The sequence below is a fragment of the Apium graveolens genome, chromosome 7 (genome assembly GCF_009905375.1).
Source record: "Apium graveolens cultivar Ventura chromosome 7, ASM990537v1, whole genome shotgun sequence".
Classification (NCBI taxonomy): domain Eukaryota; kingdom Viridiplantae; phylum Streptophyta; class Magnoliopsida; order Apiales; family Apiaceae; genus Apium; species Apium graveolens.
In genome coordinates, this window is record NC_133653.1 from 212,810,438 (window position 1) to 212,828,443 (window position 18,006).

Sequence of the window (18,006 nt, forward strand, 5' to 3'; positions counted from 1 at the left end):
GGATAACTACTGTTAAGCTTATCCATCGGGATACAATCACTACTCGACGGATGAGCAATATCCATCGAGAGAGTAGGAATGACTGAGGTGAGAAGAGAAACTATTGTTGACTTTGTGTTGATTGAAGTTATTTGAGGCACATATGTCATAATAGTATCTGAAAGAATTGGCAAGTGAGCCAACAAATCATCTAAAAGATGATGCTCACTTGTACTAGATTTTGGCTTCCCCAACAGAGTTAAAGAAGGGGAATCAGGAATTGAAGTGTTTATCATATCCACTTCCAGAGAGTTTGTTGGTGAGTATGGTGTTTCAGAGGCTTCTATTATAAGAGATTTTGGCTGTGACTCCATATTTATTGGAGCCACATCAAACTGAATTTGAGAAAGTGCAGGGACTATGTCTTTAGCACTAGTTTGCACTGTGTGTATGCCCTGTGCATCCCCAGTGGTTTTGGATTTCTTCTTTCTTGTGTAAGTTTGGGGTGAGCTTGTGTCTCTAACCCTTTTGGCCTGTGCTCTTGGCTGAGAGCTTTGTTCAATAGCCACATCCTTTTGGGAGGATGTAGCTAGAAGTGAGCTTTTGTCCTTTTTAAGCACTGCAGTTTGTTGGGAAATGCAGTGTGGCTAGGCTGGGATTCACTCAACTCTCCAACCTTATCCTTGGGGTTTCTTTGATGTTCACCCCTTCCCTCACCTAACTGACCCTCCTTCACACTCCCCTCTTTGGCTTTGGTGGATTTTTCAACTGGTACCTTTTGAGAGATACCAGAGGGGGTTTTTTTTGACTTGGATTTAGAAATTACAGTTGTTTTGGTAGCTTTGGTAGGCAACTGTTTGGTCATTGTCACAGTTGTCATAGCTACTCCTGAACTCAAAGAAATTGAGGAGATTGGAATAGTTGAGGGTATGGATGAACTTACCTCACTTACCTGAGGTGTCTGCATTACAGGAAAGTAGAACATTGGCACATCCCTATGATGGTTGGCTCTATTCAAATCTGCAATAATTCTTCTCTCTTGAACCCAACAAGTCAATTTGTTATTTGGGTTCTCAAGTACAATCTCTTGACAAAGATGGTTAGCCAATAGCATGAAAAATCTAGCATAATATACATTATTTCCCCTTTTGGCTAACTCACCTAGTTTAAAACCTAACTCATACAAGACAAGGTCTCTGAAATTGCAAAATTTATCTGTAACTAGCATGTATAGCATGTTAAGCATGGAAATGTTCACAGAGTCAAAATTACTGATTTTTCCAGAGAAAACTTTAGTCACAACATCACACATGAAACTCCATTCCTTCCTAAGACCTAATCTTCTAATATCACTTAGCTTAGTAGTAGGAAGTGCATAATGCATAGAATTAAGCATATTGATAATATCAGTGTCATTGTGTGGTGAAGTTACATTATCATCAGGAATTTTGAAACATGCTTTTATCACATCACTATTGATACAGAACTCATTACCTTTAATAGTTAGAGTGATGGTTTTGTCAGTAGAGTTGTAGATTGCAGTGGTCCACATCTCTTCAACAACTTCACAGAAAATTGTGGGTGATTCAAGCATGGCATAACTTAACTTGCAGTTCTTCACAAAGTCCATCATCTTGTGATAGTCTTCTGATTGCTGAATACCCTTATTGACCAAAGCAGTGAAGTTGTTCTTCTCATAAATGAACCCAGTTTGAGACATAATCTTTACTACAGGTGCCATTGTTAGAAAATGAAACCTTGAAGAGAAAGAGGATATTTGCTTGAGAGAGAATGAAATAAAAACAGTTGAATTTGAGAATGATAAAAGAAAATAATTGGAATGAAATAAGCTTTTATACTATCTCAAAAACAACGGATGAAAATAATAAAGAAAAGTAAATTACCCAATAGAAATTTCTTAAAATAGCCGTTTAAAAATAAACTGTAAAAATTCCACCCATTATCCGTCGTGTAATGCTTACAAACTGTAAGTATACTCGATGGATAATGTTCAGGGAATTAACGGTTAAGATTTAGACAATTCGACGGATGAGGATAAACTGTTATCCATCGAGTTTTAAAAGATTCCAGAAAAGTAATTGATTTTTATTTACAAATAGTATATCGACGGATGACTCAACTCGATGGATAATGGTCATCCGTCGAGATGCAAATTTTGACAGCCAAAATTTCATCCATGACTAAAAATCAGCTAAATTTCTGGCTACATTTCAACTTGCAAAGTAACTCAGATAAATTCAAGAGTAATTAAGCATACCTAACTCACTTACCAACCTTGAAAAGTTGGATTCATCCAGTGGCTTGGTAAAGATATCTGCAAGTTGCTTCTCACTTGGAACAAAATGTAACTCTACAGTACCATTCATTACATGTTCCCTTATGAAATGGTACTTGATGTCTATGTGCTTTGTCCTTGAATGTTGCACTGGATTTTCAGTGATGGCAATTGCACTTGTGTTATCACAGAAAATAGGAATCCTCTCAACTTGCAAACCATAGTCTAGCAATTGATTTTTCATCCATAAAATCTGTGCACAGCAACTGCCAGCAGCAATATATTCAGCTTCAGCTGTAGAAGTAGAAACTGAATTTTGCTTTTTACTGAAGCAGGACACAAGCTTGTTTCATAGAAATTGACAAGTTCCTGTTGTGCTCTTTCTGTCAATTCGGCAACCTACATAATCTGCATATGAATAACCAGTTAGATCAAAACCAGAATCTCTAGGATACCAAATGCCAAGTTTTGGTGTCCCCTTGAGATATCTGAAAATTCTCTTAATAGCTATCAAGTGAGATTCTCTAGGATCAGCCTGAAATCTAGCACATAAACATGTAGCAAACATTATATCTGGCCTACTAGCTATTAAGTACAGAAGTGAGCCAACCATGCCTCTATAGCTTGAAATATCCACAGACTTTTCAATAGTGTTTAATTCAAGCTTAGTTGCAGTGGCCATGGGAGTTTTTGCAGATGTGCAATCCATTAGATCAAACTTCTTTAAAAGATCAAAAATATATTTAGTTAGACTAATGAATATTCCATCACTAACTTGTTTAACTTGTAAACCAAGAAAGTAAGTTAGTTCTCCCATCATACTCATTTCATACTTACTTTGCATCAGTTTGGCAAACGTTTTACAAAGTTTCTCATCTGTAGAGCCAAAAATAATATCATCTACATAAATTTGGACAAGTATGCTAGAGCCATTAACATTTCTGAAAAATAAAGTTTTATCTACAGTACCTCTTGTGAAGTGATTTTCCAAAAGGAACTTTGATAAAGTGTCATACCAGGCTCTAGGTGCTTGCTTCAGTCCATAAAGTGCTTTCAGTAGTAATAGACATACTCTGGAAAATTTGGATCTTCAAAGCCAGGAGGTTGACTAACATACACTTCTTCCTCCAAATCTCCATTCAGAAAGGCACTTTTGACATCCATTTGATAGACCTTGAAATTGGCATGGGCTGCATAGGCTAAGAAGATTCTGATGGCTTCAAGTCTTGCAACAGGAGCAAATGTTTCATCAAAATCTATTCCTTCTTGCTGGCAATAGCTTTTAGCAACCAATCTGGCTTTGTTCCTTACTACTATGCCATTTTCATCCATCTTGTTTCTAAATACCCATTTGATGTCTATTGGATTCTTTCCTTTAGGCTTGGGTACCAGCTTCCATACTTTATTCCTTTCAAATTGGTTTAGCTCCTCTTGCATAGCTAAAATCCAATCAGTATCTAACAAGGCTTCTTCTACCTTCTTTGGTTCTTCCTTTGACAGAAAGCTGCTGTATAGACATTCTTCCTGAGTTGCTCTCCTTGTTTGAACTCTAGAAGAAATATCACCAATAATCAGTTCAAAGGGGTGATCTTTTGTCCATTTCCTTGGTTGAGGTAGATTAGCTCTAGATGAAGAGACCTCAATGTTGTCTTGATGTGTGATTGAGTTTTGATTGCTAGAAACTCCTCCTGAGTTTGTGGATCTTTGATTTGAGAAAGGGGTACTTTCTATGGGTGATCTACCTTGACTTCCTGCTCCTTTTGATAACCCGACGGATGGTGAATTTTGAGTACCGACGGATGAGGCAGGTTGTCTTCCGACGGATAACATAGATTGCCTTCTGACGGATGAAGCATTATGCAACTCGACGAATGTTGAGTTTTGTGCTTCATTGGTGGTAGATTTGTCTGCATTATCTTTAGAAACTGTTTCTTGATCACTCTCATCATCACTTTCATCACTGACCATCTCAACATTGTCGAATTTGAGGCTCTCATGGTAATCTCCATCTTTCATTCCTTCAATCTTTTTATCATCAAACACAACATGTATAGATTCCACAACAATGTTGGTTCTTAGATTGTAGACTCTATATGCTTTACCAACAGCATATCCAACAAAAATTCCTTCATCTGCTTTAGCATCAAACTTCCCATTTTGATCAGTTTGATTTCTCAGAATATAGCATTTATAGCCAAAGACATGAAGAAAGATTAGAGTTGGCTTCTTGTTCTTGAACAATTGATAAGGAGTCATGCATCTTGCTTGATTAATCAGAGAGATGTTCTGAGTGTAGCATGCAGTGTTTATAACTTCAGCCCAGAAATATGTTGGTAATTTTGATTCTTCAAGCATTGTCCTTGCAGCTTCAATAAGTGATATGTTCTTTCTTTCCACTTCTCCATTCTGTTGTGGAGTCCTTGCTGCTGAGAACTCATGTAAGATTCCATTTTCCTCACAAAATGCTCTCATGATATAGTTCTTGAACTCAGTTCCATTGTCCCTCCTGATTCTTCTAACTTTGAAATCAGGATGATTGTTAACTTGCCTTATGTGATTGATGATGATTTCACTAGCCTCATCTTTAGACTTTAGGAAATATGTCCAAGAGAACTTTGAAAAATCATCTACAATTACTAGGCAAAATCTTTTCTTTGAAATTGACAATACATTGACTGGTCCAAACAGATCCATGTGAAGCAATTGCAGAGGCTCTTCAATTGCTGAATCAAGTTTCTTCCTGAATGATGCTTTGATCTGCTTCCCTTTTTGGCAGGCATCACACAGTCCATCCTTTGTAAACTCCACTAGAGGAATGCCTCTTACTAGTTCTTTCTTTACCAGCTCATTCATGGTCTTGAAGTTTAAATGGGATAGCTTCTTGTGCCATAGCCAACTTTCATCTTGACTTGCTTTACTGAGAAGACAAGCTACAGATTCTGCTTTAGTTGAGTTGAAGTCAGCTAGGTACACATTTCCTCTTCTCACACCAGTGAGAACCACTTTGTTGCTTTCATTATTAGTCACAACACAGGCTTCTTTGTTGAAGGTTACTGAGTTGCCTTTGTCACAAAGCTGGCTGATACTCAACAGATTGTGTTTGAGACCATCCACTAAGGCAACCTCTTCAATGATGACATTGTCCTTTGAAATCAAGCCATATCCCACAGTATAACCTTTGCTGTCATCTCCAAAAGTAATACTTGGGCCAGCTCTCTCCTTAAACTCTGTAAACAGGGTAGAATCACCAGTCATGTGTCTTGAACAGCCACTATCCAACTACCAAAGATTCTTTCTGTTTCCCTACACACATCAAAATCAAATCAAGTTGATTTTGGTACCCAAGTTTCCTTGGGTCCTGCCTTGTTAGCTTTCTTCTTCTGTTTCTTAGTCTTAACTCATTTGACTTAGGAATTTCAGATTCTTCCTTAGTCATTTGGGTTGGGCCTTTGAAACCATTTAATGCAACAGAATTATCATGCATATTATGGCTAACGGGAAATGACATGCTTGGTGCAAACATGTTATTCCAGTAAGGCATGCTGAATGGCATTTGAGGCATATTATATGCAGCATAATATGGATTAGGTGCAAATGGCATATTAGCAAACTGTGCATTCATATTCTGTGTAGGCATAGCATTAACAGGCATGGCATTTATGTTTGGAAATTGAGATTGAACAGACATGGGAGTAGGCATGGCAGATTTGCAATTAACAGACAAATGATTGACACTACCACACTTGACACAGATTTTTCTAGGAGCATATTTATCAGGTGTGTAGTTATTGTGTTTGTTAATCCCTACTTTACCATTCCTATTGTTTTTCTTTTTAGTCTCTGTTTTTACCTCAATTTTCTCAAGTCTGTCACTTAACTGCTTGACAGTCATGTGACCAACATTAGCCTTTTTCCCTTTCTTAGCTTGACTTGACTCTCCTGAAACAAAATTCTTGGAAACAGACCCATACTTCTCATTTAGCTTGATTAATTTGGTTTTGCTAATGGGTTTGCTCACAGCCGACGGATGAGGATTTTCATCATTCGACGGATAACACTTTTTGTTATCCGACGGATAGTCCTCATCATCCGTCGAGTCTACATCTATCAACAACCCATCTACCAAAATAGGTTCTAGTTTCTCTTTATTCTTTTTCCAGGCTTCATCACAAAAAGACTCAATTCCTTGAACTTTGGTGATTTGAGCATGAACATCCCTGGATGTTTTCCATGCTTTAATCACCTCTTGTTCACGCTCGAGCTGCTTCTTCAAAATTTCTTTCTTTTTCAAGGACTCAGTTAATTCATCCTTGGCAATCTTACACTCAATTTTTAGTTTCTCAAACTCAACAAACTGAGACTCAAGCACATTATTCCTCTCACTTAAAAATAAGTTATTTTCTTTGATTTTAGCATTTTCTTTAGTGAGAGACTTAAGTGTAACACGCAAATGATACAATTCTGTAGACATGTCATTTATGGCATCATTACACTCAGCTTTAGATAAATGTGCAAGGTTTGTAGTGATTACCTGATTGCTTGAGGAACTTGTCTCTGTTTCATCAGACTTGGCCATTAGGGCTAGATTGACATAGCTGACATCTTCATCTTCATCCAAACCATCTGCTGCCCAGTCATTCTCTTGTGTAATAAAAGCCCTTTCCTTTTGTTTGAGTAGATCAAAGTATTTTTGCTTATAATCCACAGACTCAAACCTTTTCTTACTGGAATCTGACTTTCTACACTCATTTGCAAAATGCCCTGCCAAGCCACATTTGAAACATTTGAATTTTGACTTATCCACCATGTTTCTATTTGGCTTGACTGCTCCAAAGTTCTTCTTGAACTTGAGCTTGGAAAATATCCTTGAAAGAAATGCTAGGTGCTCATCAATGTTCTCCATGTCATCTTGGCTTAATGATTCTTCACTTTCTGCAGCTAGCCCCTTACCCTTATTCTCACAGACCTTTGAAGTTGATTCTATAGCTTCCATCTTCACTTCCTTCTCCTTTTCCAGATCAGCAACTAGTGCAATGGATCCTCCTTTCTTCTTTCCTCTCTCCATTCTTTCATCCTGCTCTATCTCAAGCTCATAGGTCTTCAGAATGCCATACAGTCTCTCCAAAGTAAACTCCTTATAATCTTGTAAGTTTCTCAATGAGACTGTCATTGGTTTCCATTCCTTTGGAAGAGATCTGAGAAATTTCAGATTGGAGTCTTTAGTCTGATAGACTCTTCCATGCAACTTAAGAGCATTTAGTATTTTTTGGAATGTACTAAAAATGTCAGTGAGTGACTCACTTTCTTCATTGTGAAAATGCTCATATTGTTGAATCAGGAGCTGCATTTTATTTTCTATTACTTGCTCAGTGCCATCACAAATTATCTGTATTGTGTCCCAAACTTCCTTGGCAGTTTTGCAGTTGATAATGTTATCAAACATGTCTGCATCAACTCCATTGAACAGAATGTTCATGGCCTTTTTATCTTTCCTGACTTGTTCAATGTCAGGATCAGAACATTCATGCCTTGGCTTTGGAACAGATGGCTCCTTTCCTGTTGCAGCTCTCATTGGAACATGAGGGCCTCTTTCTATGCAGTCCACATAGGCCTCATCTTGAGAAAGCATATGAAGATGCATCTTTACCTTCCAATGATGCTAATTATCTTTATCAAGAAAAGGAATCTTGACTCCAACATCTTTCTTGTTCATCTTGCTGAATTGTTTTGATCTTTAAACTCTTTGTAGATTAAGAGCTTGCTCCGATACCAATTGTTAGTCCCTTAACAATATAACAAGAATTACAGAAGGGGGGTTGAATGGAATTCTTGAACCTTTTTCTCGAAATAAAAATGTTCAACTCGAATATAGATATAATGTTTTGATTAGCACAATGCGGAATAGAAACTTAATTGAATCAAAACATAAGTAATTAAAAACAAGAGTCTTTAAATACTTTCTGGTGGATTTAAACAATTCCACCAGATATATATAATATATCGAGAGGACTCTGTGTGCAGGAATGCTCACAGCTGCTTACAAATAGAACTACTGAGAATACAGGAAATGCTAATAATTCTGCTTACAAAGATTTCTCTGTTTTTGTGTTTCTCAGCTATCTCAGTTATTTTTCTATTTGCTACACTCTTGGTTTATATAATACCAAGATTACAAAGTCAAAAAGACTGAACAAATATAAAAACTATCAGTCTTAAGCTTTGCTGCTTTTCATCCTCTATTACCCAGTTAATGGGCTTCCATAGTGTGTTTGTATACATCTCGACGGCTGTGTGTCAGCTTTCACTGTTCAACTGTTGTTTGAATTCTTCATATAATCATCCGTCGACTTTCAGAACATCTGTTGATGGTTTAATTGATCATCCGTCGACTGCTATATTAAACATCCATTGATAGTCATTTGATCATCCGTCGATGGCTTTGTTAATCATCTGTCGGTAGCTATTTTGGCACTTGACTCTATTTCACTTATGCAGAATTACAAGACATCATTTATGTACAATTAATCAACCTATTCTGCATATCTAGTTAAAGTCAACATGACTTATATGCTACTACAGATTCTATACAAAGGTGCATACATATCTGTGCTACAGACTTATTATTACATAAGCTACTCACTCGATGGATAATAAGTTAATCATCCGTCGGGACTATAATGAGTTATCCGTCGGGACTGAATTCTTATCCGTCGAGTGCTACATAATTTCACTAAGTAAAATCTACTTAGATATTTTGTTTATGTAATCATCAAGTACACAACATATGCACAACAATCTAAGTTTTTTTTCTTTTTGATTTTCCAATTTTTCTTGTTTGTTTACTTATAGCTCTTGTCTGCTACATGATTACTTGTCCTATATGCAAAGTAATCTGGTTCGAGACCACTCATCAAGATTAATAAGATACTCTAACCTTCCATCTCTTAAAGTAGTAAGGCAACTCGACTTCTCTTCACCCCTAAAATTGAATCAAAAGAAGTAGAAATTCCACCTGTAGTCATGTTTGTCTCACTCAAAGACCGTTGTTATCCCGCTCGTTCCGCTAAACCCTCATGCATAGTCCTACCTCAAGTAACCGCGAATAATTTTGAAATGTTTGATGGGGTAGAGGGAGAGGATCCGTATCTTTTCATTCAAGAATTTGAGGAAGTGTGTGCTTTATAAAAACTCCAACAACTTAGTGAAGACTCTATTTTGCTCAGACTTATTAACTTTGCTTTAAAAGAAGAGGCTAAACAATGGTTGTATAGTCTACCCGTTAACTTTATTTCCACGTTGGATGGATTTGTGTCTATCTTTCTTAAAAAATATTTTCCAAACAATAAGACAAACAGACTTAGGAATGAAATCAACCAATTTTAACAAAATCGAAATGAGTCTTTTTGGAAGTATTTTGATAGATTTAAAAAACTTTTATCTAAGTGTCCTCAACATGGTGTAGAAGAATGGAGACTTTGTAAAAAAAATTATGAAGTCTTAGACAGTCAAACCACTGCTTTGTTAGAGTCTATGTGCCAAGGTAAATTTATGGATAAAAATGAGGAAGAAGCTTGGCAATTTTTTGAGGAGTTAGCTGAAAAACAATATTTTGGGAGTCAACTAGGGAAACCAATCTTAAATCTGAAAGACCTAAGGGATTACACGTAGTTGGTAATTCTATTACAACCAAAGCTAAGTTAGCTACACTCACTAAACGTCTAGAATCCTTAGAAACCAACAATATGTCTTCTCAATTCTCTATCTATGCAAACTGTACTTCTCCTAATCATGTGATAGACAATTGCCTAGAAATTGAGCAAGTCAATGCCATGTTTCAATCTAGAGTTAAGAATGATCCATATGCACCCACATACAATCATGGTTGGAAGAATCACCCAAATTTCTCGTGGAACCAAGGTCAATACAATCAGTTTAATTAAAAATTGTAACCTGCTTTTCAAAATCCCATTCATGGTCCATACCCAGCTCAAAATCCCAATTTATATCCTCCTCAAACCCTTGGTTATTATCTTAACTCAGTCCCCTTGAATCCTCCTGGTTTTAGTGAATATGATAAGAGTTTAAATTCCTTAGAGAAGAGTATTGAGCCGTTATTAAAATCTCAAGCTAATCTAACTCAATCTCAACAATCTTTCATGCAAACTCTGACCCAAGATAGACAGTTTCTAAATTCAAACACACAATCCATATCTAAGCTAGAGGTCCAAGTTAGCCAACTGGAAAACACAATCAGTGAGAGAGAGAAAAATTGTTTCCCCAGTCAACCCGAGGTTAATCCTAAATTTCATCAAAACCAAAAGTCTCATGAAAATATGAACTCCAATGTCTCTAAGGTCTGACAATCAATTCAACAATCATGCTGGTGTTAATACTCATGAGAAAGATAATCTAACATCTGAACCAAATCATCTTCTCTTGAATCCTAGTCTTTCACAATCTTCAAATCCTGAAACTTCCGAATCTAATGAGTCATCACCATCCAAACAACCACCTTCAAAACCCCACTTTGATGTGTCTAGTAAAAAAGTTTTTAAGCCAAAAGCTCATTTTCCTCAAAGACTTATTTCAAAAAAATATTATGCTCAGTTAGATAAGGTTTTGGAAGTCTTTAAGCAAGTCAAGATTAACATTCCTCTTTTGGATGCAATTCAACAAGTTCCCTCTTATGCTAAGTGTCTAAAAGATTTGTCTACTCATAAAAGAACCACTCATGTTCCCAAGAAAGCTTTACCAACCTCTAATGTTAGTTCTATATTGTCAAATCAAATCTCTGTGAAGTATAAAGATCCTGGTTGTCCTACCATCTCTTGTGTCATAGGTATTACCTTCATTGATAAAGCTTTACTCAATTTTGGAGCTAGTGTGAATCTTCTTCCATTATCAGTCTATCAAGTTTTGGGTTTAGCTGAACTTAAAAAGAATAGTGTTACTCTTCAGTTTGCTGACCGTTCTGTCAAAACTCCAACGGGTATAGTTGAAGATGTGTTAATTAAGATTGGTGATTTTGTCTTCCCCGTCGATTTTGTTGTCCTAGAGACTGAACCAGACAAAAATCTGAAAAATCAAATTCCCGTCATTTTAGGAAGACCTTTTCTTGCCACGTCTAATGCCTTGATCAACTATAGAAATGGTTTAATGAAACTTACTTTTGGAAACATGATAATTGATCTCAAGATTTTTAATATAGGAAAACAACCCAATGAGCTTTTTGACCAACCCATTAATGTTAACATGATTGATGAGTTAGTTGATAATAAAATCATGAATGTTGATGATGTCCTTAGCTTTTATCAAGATTATTTTGGTCAAGATTGGGATGATACTAGTCATAAAAATGAGGTCAATAAAATATTAGAGTCCATCGTTCCTAGTTCCAACCAAGAGGTAGAACCTTTTCCTTTGCCAGTTTTTGAAGCTAATGAATTTGTTGAGGCAAGTCCACCAGAATTAGACCTCAAACCTTTTCCCGAAACTCTTAAGTATATGTTGTTAGTGTAGGTGCCCTAGAGGCAATACATTATTCTTTTAAATTCTTTATGTCAGTTGATCATTCAATAAATGTATTTATTATGACCTAAATTACTACGATATTTTGTTAGCATAATAAATGTCCTTAGAATCATGATACACATTGTATAGTTTAAGTACATGACTTGAACTTGAGATTATATAATATATCATATTCTTAAAGGTCCCTAGTCGAGTATTATTATATAGGACAATAATAATACATAGATAGACTAGTATGTTGTTTGACAAGATAACCACATCTCATTGGTTATAAGTATGGGGATACTAAAGTTAATACATAGGTACATGTGAGAGTACATGGTACTGGACAGACCCACAGTGAGATTCTTCATGTTTAATAAAGTCATAAGTAAGACTCACAGTGATAATGGTATAACGATCCTTTGACTTGAAATCATTATATTTCTATACGAGGACTAATATACTTTGACTACATTAAAAGTTACTTTTGATCGGGTGATGATAAAAGTGGACATCGGGTATATCATGAGTTGTATGAGAAATATGAATGATAGATAAAGGATTTAACCCTCCTATAATTAGGAGATATATTATTGGCCTCTTGATTGAGTGAGACTATAAAAGCATGGCCATGCTCAAATAATGATTTGTCTTGATAGTCTACTCATGAATCAAGTAAACCTGGATTAAATGTTGAAGAGGATGACTAAATACATGCCTCGAGTTTAATCTATAATATGTATGGTTAAAGGGATTATATTACACGAAAAACATTAATCACGAAAGGTTTTATCTAATCACGATTTAATAATTGTTTAATTGGGTAACAATGATGTATTACTAGATACCGCTCATTGTTTATAATTTTATTAGAGAATAAAATTATTGCCAATTAAATAATAGCCTATAGGGTCACACAAATAGAGCACTTAATGGAATAGTTAATTTAAATTAATTGATGATTATTCGAATTTTATTATAATTAAGTAAGACTTAATTGAGATAATATAAATTCGAATTAAAAGGAATGTTTTTGCCCATAATAATTAAGTATGACTTAGTTATTAATTAATTAATAGAAATTCGTTTTTATTATTTAATCCAATACCTACTAGGGTTGGGCTTTGCTGTTATGGGCCTTTTTAATCAGCCATTATAAATAGATAATGATAGGTTAAAGAGGGGGTACGTTTTTTGAGAAAACCCTAGCAGCAAAGAGAGGCAGAGGCAATTCGGATCGTCAAGAAGGAGGCTAGTACATCCATTCCGTAGTCAAGTTCGTGAGACGTTCTTGGAGGTGCTCGTGTGGATACCATAGAGGTGTTCCTCCGAGAGGTAGACACAAAGCGTGATAGCTAGGATCTCCGTTGAGTTCGTGAAAGTTAAGCTCTTGAAAGATATGATTCGTTATCTCCATAATCTGCCCATAATTATACATGGATCCTTTTTTTGGGTTTCGAAATTTTTTTTGTTTTATTTTACGTTTATCCGCTGTGTTTTATGCCTCGGAACCCATCATATGTTTCTAGGTCCCTCAAAGTCTCTTTCAGTCATAATTGCATTTGATTTAACACATACTCAAGAGGAAGAACTCTTATCTGTACTTAGAAAGAGTAAGAAAGCAATAGGGTGGAGTATATCCGACATCAAAGGAATCAGCCCTGCCATTGTCCAACATAGGATTCACTTAGTTGATGATGCTAAACCGATTAGAGAGCTAGAAAGGAGGTTAAACCCGACATTTAAGGAAGTTTTTAGAAAAGAAATCCTTAAATGTTTAGATAATGGAATCATCCATCCTATATCTGATAGTTCTTGAGTCAGTCCTATTCAAGTAATGCCTAAAAAGTCAGGGATCACTGTACTTGTCAATGATAATGATGAACTAGTTCTCACTCGTGTTCAGTCTGGATGGAGAATGTGTATTGATTATAGGAAACTTAGTGTTGCCACTAGAAAAGATCATTTTCCTCTTCCGTTCATTGATCAAATGTTAGAAAGATTAGCAAGTCACTCATACTAATGTTTCCTAGATGGTTTTTTTGTCTATTTCAAAATTCCCTCCGAGGACCAAGAAAAAACAACTTTCACTTGTCCTTTTGGAACCTTTGCCTATTATCGCTTAGCTTTTGGTCTCACTGCTGCCCTTTCACCTTTCAAAGATGTATGATGAGCATTTTCTCCTATATGGTAGGAGACTTCCTAGAAATCTTTATAGATGACTTTTCCATTTTTGGTTCCTCTTTTCATCAGTGTCTTAAACATCTTGACTTAGTTTTAAAATGATATAAAGAAACAAACCTTGTTCTTAATTGGGAAAAGTGTCATTTCATGGTTGAAGAAGGAATTGTTCTTGGTCATAAAATTTCGTCAAAGGGAATTGAAGTTGATAAATCTAAAATTGATCTCATTGTTAATCTACCTCCACAAAAATCTGTCAAAAAAATTTGTTCATTCTTAGGACAGCTGGTTTTTATAGGCGTTTCATTCAGGATTTTAGGAAAAAGGCTAGACCGTTAACCAATCTTCTTTATAAAGACATACAATTTGAGTTCTCTAGTGAATGTCTTCAATCTTTTAAACATCTTAAGAAAGAGTTGACCTCAGCCCCTATCATTCAATCCCCTAACTGGAATTAACCTTTTGAGCTTATGTGTGACGCGTCTGATTATGTTGTAGGGGCAGTTTTAGGACAAAGAATCAATAAGATACCTCATGTCATATACTATGCTAGTAAGAATCTAAATGATGCTCAACCTAACTACTCCACCACTGAAAAAGAAATTCTCGCGGTAGTTTTTGCTCTTGAAAAGTTTAGGTCGTATCTTATAGGTTCTAAAATTATTGTTTACACAGACTACTCTGCTCTTAGATTTCTCTTCTCTAAGAAAGACTCGAAGTCCCGATTGATTAAATGGGTCTTCTTGCTCCAAGAGTTTGACCTAGAAATTAGCCTTGTTATTTTCATTGTCAGGTTTACCGTTATTTTTCTTGCTAGCTACCTTTTGTTTATGACCAGTTATCACTACGTTTACCTTCGCACTCCCACTTTCAACCGACATCATATGTCCCTTTTTGGACTTGTGCTTCTCCTGCACAGAGATATCCAACATCAGATTAGTCCAAGTGATCTCTCCTTCTAGTCTTTTCAGGGAAAGAGAAAACTTTTCCCAAGACTTAGGAAATTTTTTATTCACAGATTTCACCTAAAACTTTTCAGGATGATCCATTCCTGACTCCTTCAAAGCATGGACAATCATCTCAAATTTGTGCACCTGCTCAGTCATGGACTTAATAGTACACTGCTTGAAGTCAAGGAACTTAGACACATAAAAAATTTTCATACCTTGTGAGTTAGTATATTTTGTGTCTGACCAAACGTTTCCCACAACAACTTAGCATTATAGACATATGATGAATAAATATCAAATAGAGTGTTCTCTAAAGTTACGAGAATAACAACCCTTGGCACTCCATCTTTCCCTGCCCATATAGGATAAGATGTTACAGTCACAGCTTTACTTTGATCAACAACGGGTGGGTTGTACTGCACCATCAACCATAGACCCTTAATTGTTAACCACAATTTTATCTTTCTCTGCCATCGAGAAAAATCGGAACCCCCATTGAACTTGTCAGGCATACACGAAAGATCAACGGGCTGTGGAAAATGATACGTGGACCAATCAACGGTGGGTACGGTACCACCAGTACCAGCAGGAGGTTGAACAGTAGGAGTAATCACAGTTTCATTCACCATCTTGAATTACACGATCAGTAGAATATAATAAATATCTCTTTAATATTGTTGGAAAATTTTAACATACACAACAGTAGGGCAATTATATTCGATATAAATCACAATTCAAGAACAAGCAATTAAAATCAATTAATGAAAAAAATCATAAAGGTCGAACGAATTTTGATAATCATAAATAACAATATTAAATAATAACGAAAAAGAAAGCTTAGTCACGAAATCTTGTAAAAGACATTACTATTATTCAAGAGATATTCGCCCCACCTACATTGTGTTGGGATGCCGCGAGTTCACTTTCAGAATAAAACAACAACAGAGCAACTCGTCACAGGCCGACAAATCTCAACAGCAATCATACCTTAATTCGCCCAAAAAATGTATGTATGTGTATTTATATTTTGGGAGAGACAAAAAGAGAGGCTGGCTATGGCTCTTATTCTTTCCATTCAATTCCTTATCTTCTTCTATCAATGAGTATATATATATATATTATCATATATAAATATATAACTAGCATAATAACCCGTGCGAGGCATGAGTTATTTTCTAGAGTTTTTTATGCATGTAATTATAATATTTTTAGTTATTTTCTTATTTGTAAATGTTGTATAATGTCTGACGAACATGAAAATACAAGTTGATTGTTTATCAATTTCTATCATTTTCATACAAGACATTACTAAATTACACAACGTTTCCAATATAGCTCATTAAGCAAAATATATATATATATATATATATTTCTTTGTGTTGTATAATTTGTATTTAATGAATGAATATAAATGGTAGTCAGTGTACGTTTAAAGTATGTAGAATGTCGTTGGTATGTTTACAAAGAAAAAAGTTAAAAATTAACATATATGTTGAATATAGAGTTGATCAAAAATTTTGAATTTTATTTAAAAAAAACTACATGTACTGATCTATGTTATTACTGAGTTCTCTACTAACTTACAATTAACTTACTCAATTGAAAAAGATAAAAAATAAATAACTGAATTCAGAATTACTTGCAATCATAATATACAATAATGTAAAATTTACACTACTGATAATATAAAAGTTGATTTTAATGAAAAATGTTAGTTTTTGAAATTCAATGTATGTATGTTTGGAAAAATGTTAGTTTTTTTACATTCCTGTTAACAAAATAAGATTAAGTTATATGTGTCTATGTTAGCATGTAAATTATCATATGTTACATTTCTTAGGAAATTTTGATGGTTTCAATTATTTATATGCTAAATATCTAATTTATGTATATGTATAATCATTATTAACATCTAGTGAGGCAATTGATTACTCAAATAACATGTATTTATAATTATTCAAATATTAAAATTATGTAATAATTAAATTGCAATAATTTATATATGATATTTACTTGCAATAATTTATATATGGCATTTACATTATCACTGAAAAACAATCAATATCTATTTTTTACGCGACTGAGTCTCAATCATGATTGTAACATAAAAATAAATTCTATATTGTAAGACTTATTATTGATGTTCATGATTTTTTTCAAGAATGTGAAAGAAAATTTGTAATTATATTGTTATTTAAACTATTTTTAAGTTTCTTTCATTACAACTCTAATATTTCTTCATATAATAATTTGATAATATTGTATATTATTCTCCTAAAATTAAATATTTTTCAATTCGATAAAATTTTATAAATATTAGTTGAACTGGTTAATTCCTTCAAATTATTGAACAATATATTTTTTAAATAGTATAAAATGCATTGAATCAAATGCTACAATATAGTATAAATATAACTTTTATTTGAATAATTAAAAATATTTGTACAATATTATCTTGATCAATGAATATTGTTTATCTAAAATAATTCTTTTTAAAATGCTAGTTTTTTTAAATGAAAAATGAAAAATAAATCAATTTAATATATTACCGTAGTTTTAACAAATCTCGTGAGATTTCATATTAAATTTCGAATATTTTTAAAATTGGGATAAGTCCTAAAACACTAATGCGCTACTAGTGAAGTTAATAATTGGGTTAAATATCAAAGTGGCTACTCAACTGAAAGCCATATATTAGTTTTATCATCAAACTTAATGGGGTATCATTTGAATCACTAAACTGATAATAAAGATCAAACGGATACCTCAACATATATGCTCGAGAATTAAAAATTATTTTTATGAGGTTCTAGACATTTTTTTTGAATTCTATTACAACCACATCAAAATGTGTGAATTCTAGTATTTTCGATAATATAGTGAGATTATTAAAAATTGATCTACTATTTATTTTTATTTTTGTAGTGATATTTTTTATTTAAATAAAAATAATTAGTAGATAATTTTTTAAAAATCTCATTATATCATCTAAAATACTAGGAATTCATAAATGTTCATTTGGTTGTAATATGATTCAATAAAAATGTAAATAATTTTTAATTCTCGAGCACCTATTTTGAGGTATCC

General features: G+C 34.3%; 1 protein-coding gene across 1 annotated transcript; it reads left to right on the forward strand.

The window, feature by feature from the left end:
• Window positions 1-10,618: 10,618 nt before the first annotated feature.
• Window positions 10,619-11,794, forward strand: LOC141674449 (uncharacterized). Its single transcript, XM_074481158.1, has one exon. It carries the CDS (start codon window positions 10,619-10,621, stop codon window positions 11,792-11,794), a length of 1,176 nt encoding a protein of 391 aa, XP_074337259.1.
• The last annotated feature ends 6,212 nt before the right edge of the window (window positions 11,795-18,006 follow it).